Source organism: Centroberyx gerrardi, chromosome 10 (genome assembly GCF_048128805.1).
Source record: "Centroberyx gerrardi isolate f3 chromosome 10, fCenGer3.hap1.cur.20231027, whole genome shotgun sequence".
Classification (NCBI taxonomy): domain Eukaryota; kingdom Metazoa; phylum Chordata; class Actinopteri; order Beryciformes; family Berycidae; genus Centroberyx; species Centroberyx gerrardi.
This window is the reverse complement of record NC_136006.1, coordinates 2,570,361-2,578,568: the sequence shown is the minus strand read 5'-3', so window position 1 is coordinate 2,578,568 and position 8,208 is coordinate 2,570,361. Positions and strand designations below refer to the sequence as shown.

The following is an 8,208-nucleotide window of genomic DNA, read 5'->3' as shown; positions in this document are numbered from 1 at the left end:
TGGCCTATAACCAACCTTGCTATCAAGTTTTGTGCAAATCTGTGCCCAACTTTTTGAGATATCCTCCGTCCGTCTGTTAGCGGACGGACGGACGGACACACAGACAAAGGCGAAAACATTACCTCCTTGGCGGAGGTAACTATATTATAGTGTAAGTGAAGTTTTCATTTTCAGGGAACATTTTTCTCATTTAACTATGACCAAAACCTTAACCAAATTGTTTTAGTTGCCCAACTTCAACCCTAATCTCAACCAAATTGTTTTAGTTGCCCAACCTTAACCCTAACCTCAACCAAAGTATTTTTCCTTGCCTAAGCATAACCTAATCTGTAAACTAATCTTTTCACACGACGAACGCTTGAAAATGGCATATCCAATTTGTGCTATTGTCACATGATCCTTTTGTGGTGGAGGCATGTAATCTACACATAAAGCAGTACTTCCTTTACTAATGGACTGTAGTGATGCAACACTACAGAACCTCGTGTCATGTGTTAGTGTTTACTGCCAGATCAGGATAAAAGTCCAGTTGCTCCTTCGCTCTGGCTCAGTAGAAGGGAAGGCTATCGTAGTCTGTAAGAGGGACTGTCCGTATTCTTGTTCTGAGGCTAATGTACATCACACAGAAGGAAGGAAGCCTGGCAAGCTATATGGAAGAGTGACCACATACTTTAATCGTGGGTAATGAAAAGTTCAAAGAGAAAGAGTTTAACGCAGTGTGAATGTTTATTATTTGGTAATGGTTTATGAGAGCATGAATCCTGATGGAAATTCTATTAATATGTGTGTAATAGGCTGACTACACCAGGGAGGCCTGTAGTAACAGGTTCAGAGCAATAACACAATGTTAGGATATCAGATTCTGGCATTTTCACCCATAGGCAGAGATTACAATTATATGGAGTTGATTTTTGCACCACCCTCACTTCATCAGTGACAGTCATTTCTAACGTCAGAACAATGGAGAACTCAACACAGATTGCATCATTTGTGCTGACTGCTTATGGCAACATTGGACGTTTGAAGTATCTATATTTCACCATAATATTCTTATGGTACCTCTTGATTTTTGTAGCCAACGCAGCTCTTATTGTGGTCATATATATGGACAGGAGGTTGCATGAGCCCATGTATCTGTTCCTCTGTAGTTTGTTCGTTAATGAAATATATGGCAGCACATCACTGTATCCTTGTCTACTATCACAGATGTTTTCAGATACCCATGAAGTGAGTCTTACAAACTGCTTACTGCAGATATTTTGTCTCTACACATCTGCTTCAATTGAATTCTGTAATTTGGCAGCCATGGCTTATGACAGATATGTTTCTATATGTTACCCTTTACACTACAATGTCATTATGACCACTGGAAGAGTCTGTGCAATCATTCTGCTAGTGTGGATATATTCATTTGTTAAGTCTACATTTACATTATCTTTAACTTTTAATTTTACACTTTGTGGGAACGTTATTGACAAAGTGTTTTGTGACCTCCAGTTGGTGAGCAAACTTGCATGCTCAGTCTCAACACTTAACAACTTGTTAGACTTAATGTTTGGCATTGTAACCGTTGGTCTGCCATTGATCCCCATTTCATTTTCTTACCTCAAAATCTTGCTTGTTTGCTTCCAAACTTCCAAACAGACCAAGCAGAAAGCCATCAGCACATGCACTCCACAGATTGTCTCTCTACTGAACTTGTGTTGTGGCTGTTTCTTTGATATGTTTCAAAGCAGATCTAACATGGCTTACATACCAAATACACTGCGTATCATTTTATCAGTGTATCTTCTGATATGTCAACCAGTTTTAAGTCCCATCATGTATGGCCTGAATCTGTCAAAAATTAGAAATGCCTGTAAAGGATTTCTGCTTCATAGAAAATGATTTTGTTGTACAGATCTGTAAATCTCTAAAAACAGAAAAAAAATGAATGCATCTATACGTTTTCGTAAAAAGTTCAGCATAGAGTGGAAGTGCGTCAGCTTGAGCATTCATAATAATTCACAAGTATAAGTACTGACTGCATATAAACAAGTGAGAAAAGTGTCGATGAACTTAACATTAAAGGAGAGCTTATGTCTCTTTTCTGAAATATGATTCCCTGTGTAGTTTCTCATGTTATCACCACATTGTGTCACCTTTCAGTAATTACACTGTATTCTATTCTATTGCAATATTAATTGAGTTTTGAGTTAAAAGCAACAAATAATAAAATAAAAGCAAGCAAATAATATATATGATGAATGTGATTTTATGGTTTTGCATGACTGGAATATGCATTTAAAGCATCGTAACTTATTAAACAAATTTCTTGCTTTTATGGTAGTTAGCATACCTATTAGTATATTATAGGATAGGATCCGTACTATAGGAAGTTTAATGATACATTTTATTTAATGTAGATGAATGGTTTCATGTGACCAGAGATATGACTGCTGTTTGTACTTAAGAATTAAACATTTGGATATGATATCTTTCTCTGAAAAGTTGCCTCATTCATAGTCAAATGTGTTCATAGTCAAAAGCACATCGAGAGTATAGCCCAATAGAAAACTTTTTAGAGCAAAAGTAACGTCAAAATATTGATAGTGAGATAGCTGAATTAAGGCGTCACGTATGCCTCCAACTAGGTGGTGGTCTTTTACAAGCTTTTTAAGTAGGTCAGACGTTTTGACTTATGTGACTATTCTATCCATTCAAGTTCTGTGGTTGCTTCCTTTTACAATCCAGTTTCAGCTTTCTTACCAAGTAAATTGGAATGTTTTCCTGAGTACCTTTGCAGAACATAACAGGTATGCTGAAAATAACCAGTTATAAAGGAAATTGTAAGAACCTAGTAAAACCATAGGAACAAACAATGTTTCTTTCTACAGTCCATTTTCATTTCATTTTCTGAGTAAATTGAAATGTTGGTACGACTTTAACATACGGTGCTGAAAGAACAGGGTAGCTGCTGGATATTGCAAGACGAATGCGAGTACCGTCAATAGAACTTGCAGAAGTTCCCTGGTGGTTAGTGCGCATTAATCAGAGTTAGGCAGTAGTTACAGTTACATCTCCCAGGAGGTATCATTCAGTTTCTTTTATTATTATCAGTACCAACCTTATAATTATCAACTGCTACCCGGTCCTTACAGGACATTTGGATAATTTCCCAGTGAAGAACCTCAGAGATAATCAGAGTTATAGCTATGCCTAACAGAAGGTATCATGTAGTTATCAGTACCTACCCGGTCCTTACAGGAGATTAATGAGTTTTAAGAGAAGAATCCGTGTGGCTCTTTCTCAAACGTCAAATCATTTTCAGTTATTTCACTGTAACTACCATGTAACTTCACCAGGTGAGCACCGTATACTAAAGCAAACCATTCCCAGTAGTTTCACAGTAACTACTCACTCCTTACAGTACCTACCAAGTCCTTACAGGAGAAGTATTACGAGAAGAATCCATGTGTGACCAATCCCAGTAGTTTCACAGTATCTATCCAGTCCTTACATGACATTAATGAGTTTTATGAGAAGAATCCATGTGGCTCTTTTTCAAAATGTCAAATCATTTTCAGTTATTTCACTGCAGCTAACATGTAACTTCACCAGGTGAGCACCGTATACTAAAGCAAACCTTCCCCAGTAGTTTCACAGTAACGTCAACCCATAAGAGAGGCACTTGCAGAGAGTTTGGAACTGGACAAAGAGAATGACTCTTCCATGAGTGTTATGAAGCTATACAAGGCTGCTGGACGCAGCAGTGGTCTCAGCACACATATAAAAGAGTTATTTAGTAAGGACAAACGATGGATGAAAGCTTGGATTCTGCTCAGTCACATAGCCTTCGGACAGTCAGCAGATACTTTCATTTTGATTCTCTCGAGTTCTTTTTTATATTTGTAAATGAGTGGAAGTTACTTTTTATTTGAGATTGAACTTTACCTCCAGCACCTTACCTCCATTTTGTCAAATGTACAGTACAGTATCAAGAGAATGTTTAGTTCTTTAAAAAAGGGACCGTAAACCGTCCTTTATTGTCATTATAAAACTGAAAGATGTGTTACCAAAGTTATCTTTGTAGGTCATGTTATATACTATATTTTACAGTTTACAATTTTGCATTAAGAGGTTGAAAGTTGAGCACAAGGGATAATAGTGCCAGTTTGGTTGAAGAAGTTATTTAAATACACTTGATTAAAGATTATATTTTTCATGGAAAGAAGTGGTGGTCTTTTTTATTTGAGAACACAGCATCTTCAAAGAGGTATAGATTTCATATTATACGACATAAGAGTAATTGTCTGTGTTTGCAAATCTGTGTGTGCTCCCACTTCATTTGGTACTCAAATGGCTAAGGAGTAGAAGGCAGGGCTGGAGATAAGTCTAACTGTGTGTGTGTTTTCTCAGAGTTAGCACTAAGATTCAGGGGTCAGGATTGGTCAGGTTTTTGAGCAGCTATTTGAAAGAGCAACAGTAAGGGTAAGCGTTATGGAAGTCTGATACTTATATGATATGATAATAAATACAACTTAAACATAGTGATATAAGTATATTATTACATTATCGGCTACAATTATTACATTTTTAATGATTTTCTTTTTAACCCAGCTAATAATGTAATAACCAGTCAATAATCTAATAATTTATTACATTATGCGCAAAAAGTTATTACGTTATTGGTTCAGAAATTGTATTACATTATTGGTAAGTTATTACATTATCGACTTTTATTACATTAAGAATGGAATAATTTTTACGTTATTGGCAGTTATTACATTAACGGTAGTTATTACATTATTGGCTGCTACATGCACACCTGTGCTGGAGAGGTGCTGACCACGGCAGGCGGTATAGGAGTAGAAGGAGAGGTTGCACACTCGTAGCCTCAATGCAAATAATTTATTATAGTCAACATTTTGACAAAAGTCTTCTTCAGGGATAGTGCAAATACCCTGAAGAAGACTGTTGTCGAAACATCGGCCCGAATAAATTTTCTCCTTCTGCTCCTAGCTTCATACTATAGGCTTACTTACACTTTTCTGCACTCATCTAAAAAAACATGCATATCAGTTTTTTTCTCGGTAGGGTTAGGGTGTAGAGAGAGAGATGGACAGTACAACTGGTTGGGCACTGGCACTTGCTTGAATGCTACTTACTTTCTGCACTCCTCTAAAAAACCATGCATATCAGTGTTTTTTCTCGTTTTGCATGGTGGTGGCCGTAACCTATTCATTATCCCTTGACCAACGGTACTTTACGCTGCATTCCTTGGTCCACTAGCGTGCTAAATTACACCCATGTGAAAAGAAGTAGGTAGCGCTCTTACTTTGTTGTGGTGAAATCTATTTCACAATAAAAGTACCATTAAGAATCAGCGGCCTGTGATTTGATTCGTGGGGTGAAATGTCCAGGGGTTTTGCGGGGGACAATTTATTCCTCTTCAGTATTGTAGGGGACATGTCCCCTGTGTCCCTCCTGCTTCCTATGCCCTTGGTTTGTATGTGAGTGCTATATGGAATTGAGGGGATAAGAGGATAGAGGAGGGGAGGTTGGTGTTAGGGCTGGGCCAAGAAATATATGAAATGAACACGACTTGTTAATACCAAATTACATGTTGGTGGCATGTAAAATGTTAAGATTCTGTGTTCCCAACACGAAACGGTTACATGAAGGAGGCACAACTATAAACAGGAAGTAGTCTCACATTGAAGTAGAATGGTGGAAAGTAAAATAGCATGTGTTTACCTTCGATGCCGGTGACCAGAGTTCAATTCCTAGCTTGTATGAAGGAAATTTATACCGTGAGTCAAATTTTGATTTTTAGCAAAAGTTTTTCTTATTTAACCATGACCAAAGCCTGTCCCTAATCTTAACCAAAGTTGTAATACTTGCCTAAACTTAACTATAACCTTACTTAACCCTAACCTTAACTAAAGTTGTTTAGTTGCCTTAACTTAACCATTAGTCAGCCTGTAGCTGAAAACGCCGTGTCCAATTTGTGCTGTTGCCACAGAATCCAATTTGTGTTATTGTCGCAGGAGCGGTGAGACACAACAGGGGACCAGCCTCCAACCCAGAGCTATGTACCACAATGCAGACCAGATGATGATTTGGGTTTCTTGATTGTGATTTTGGGTTTCCTTGTATTAGATCTTTTTTTTTTTTTTTTTTTAAATGTTTTATATTATCTCATATACAGGGGGACAAGAGGCTGCTCTCATCCAAGGCAGACCTCAGACCCTCAGAAGTGAGCCTACCTAGCACACCATGGATGCCATGGCAATTTCCCATGGGCTATTTCTCTGGCTTAATTAATAAGATCAATAAAATGTGGCTTTAGCTTTCCTTAATTCACTCACAACTTTGTTTCGACGTTCCTTCAAAATCATCATCTTAGTTTCAGTTGCACTTGGTAACCTCCATGTATTTACCTGATAAATACCTAGTATTTAGGGTGACTGTAAAAGGAACGGTTAGCTTATGATTACTGATAATAATAGTGGCGGTAGTAGTAATAGTAAGAGTAATAGTATCATGAGGACCTGGTTTTAAATCCTGTCTCATTCCGTTTCTTGACTACCTCATCTATGGTCTCTCTTTCCATGTGTATCTTTATGTGAAAGAAGTCAAAGATGATGTGTGATTTCTGGACAACATTTGACCACATTCAGTTTTGTATTTATCTTATAAAGTATAAAGCTTGTAGCTTATAGCTTTGTTCATAGAATGCCACTTTATTTCACCAACTTTTAAAAAAACTGTTTATTGTCAGCATGAAGGCATTAAAAAAGAAAAAGAAGAGAAAAGAAGTGAAATTATATATAGTGTCTCAATTGCTCCAATAAATTCAAAGATAATATGACACCATTAAATAAAAGCCAAATACTAACATTCTCCCATTATTTGTACAGTCTTATGGGCACAATTAAACATCACTGTTTGATGAATAGAAGCAGCATTTTAAACTTACTTAATAGCCTAAAATGCCATAAAATATTTGCATTATATCATAATGAATTTTAAAAAAAAGAAAAAATAGATGTAAAGCGGTGATTTATTATTTTTACTTGGAGATGTCAATACTTCTTGCAAAGTAATTAACCCCAAACAAATCTCTATATGAAATACATCTAAAAGAGACATATTACATCTACCAATACACAATGAACATTGAAAAAATGTCAGAATGTAACATCTTGAGTTGGTATATTAATTTACTTTGTCTTGGCAGAGCAGGCTCTTTACCTGTTTAGAAATTTCTTTCATTTTCAGCCCATATATAATTGGGTTAAAAACAGAAGTACAAGAAATCAACAATAAATTCAAAATGAAATTAGCCATCTGTGGTATAGATGTTTCAACTCTGATTTTGATAGCATCAAATCCAGACAAGATGGAAAAGTTGATTAAAGCCAGCAGATGGGGCAGACATGTCTGAAGAGCTGTTTTCTTTTCATTTTTTGAACTTTTGAGAATAATGATCAGGATTTTTGTGTACGTGAACAGTATGAAAAATATAGGTATAAAGATGAGATTTATCAACATCAACAAACCATATACATTAATCTCTGTTGTGTCTCCACAAGTAAGTTTTGCAACTGAATAAAAATCACAATTAACTTTTTGAATCAAAAGAAACTTGCAGAGTTTTAGTCTAGTTGCCAAAAGGGCTGAGCCTGCCAGTTCACAAGCCGGTAAAAGCCAAGCTAAAACCAGAATAAGTTTGAGAGTTGCTGTTCTCATGATCGTAGGGTATTGCAGTGGTTTACAGATGCATACATACCTATCAAATGCCATGGCTGTTAACAAGAGGAATTCTGATCCACCAAAAGAGTAATAAAGAAAAGATTGTAAAACACAGAATGGGTACGATATGATCTGTTTTTCAGACAGGAAGTCAATCAAAAGCTTTGGGTAGAAAGTTGTGCTGAAAAGAACAGAATTCATTAATAAAGCCGCAATGAAAATGTACATAGGCTCATGGAGGCTTCTGTGAACACAGATTAGGTACACAATTACTGAATTGCTGCAGATAATGAAAATAAAGATTGTAAGCATGAACACAAAATAAAAATAGCCATACTTGTGCACGTCTACATACCCTCCTAGAGTTAGGTATGTTGTATTTAACCCATCTGCCATGAAGGGAGAATTCTTGGATGTCTGTATTGAAATCAATGGGATGAACACTGAATGAGAATCATGCATGACACATAA

The 8,208-nt window shown here is 36.5% G+C and overlaps 2 protein-coding genes across 2 annotated transcripts; one reads left to right on the top strand and one right to left on the bottom strand.

Annotated features, from left to right (window-relative positions):
- The first annotated feature begins 948 nt into the window (after positions 1-948).
- LOC139931968 (olfactory receptor 13C4-like) lies at positions 949-1,887 on the top strand. Its single transcript, XM_071925615.2, has one exon. The coding sequence runs from the start codon at positions 961-963 to the stop codon at positions 1,885-1,887; it is 927 nt and encodes a 308-aa protein (XP_071781716.1). The 5' UTR covers positions 949-960.
- A 5,313-nt stretch (positions 1,888-7,200) lies between these two features.
- On the bottom strand, positions 7,201-8,133 carry LOC139931963 (olfactory receptor 6N2-like). The gene has a single exon (XM_071925611.2). The coding sequence runs from the start codon at positions 8,131-8,133 to the stop codon at positions 7,201-7,203; it is 933 nt and encodes a 310-aa protein (XP_071781712.2).
- Positions 8,134-8,208: the final 75 nt, after the last annotated feature.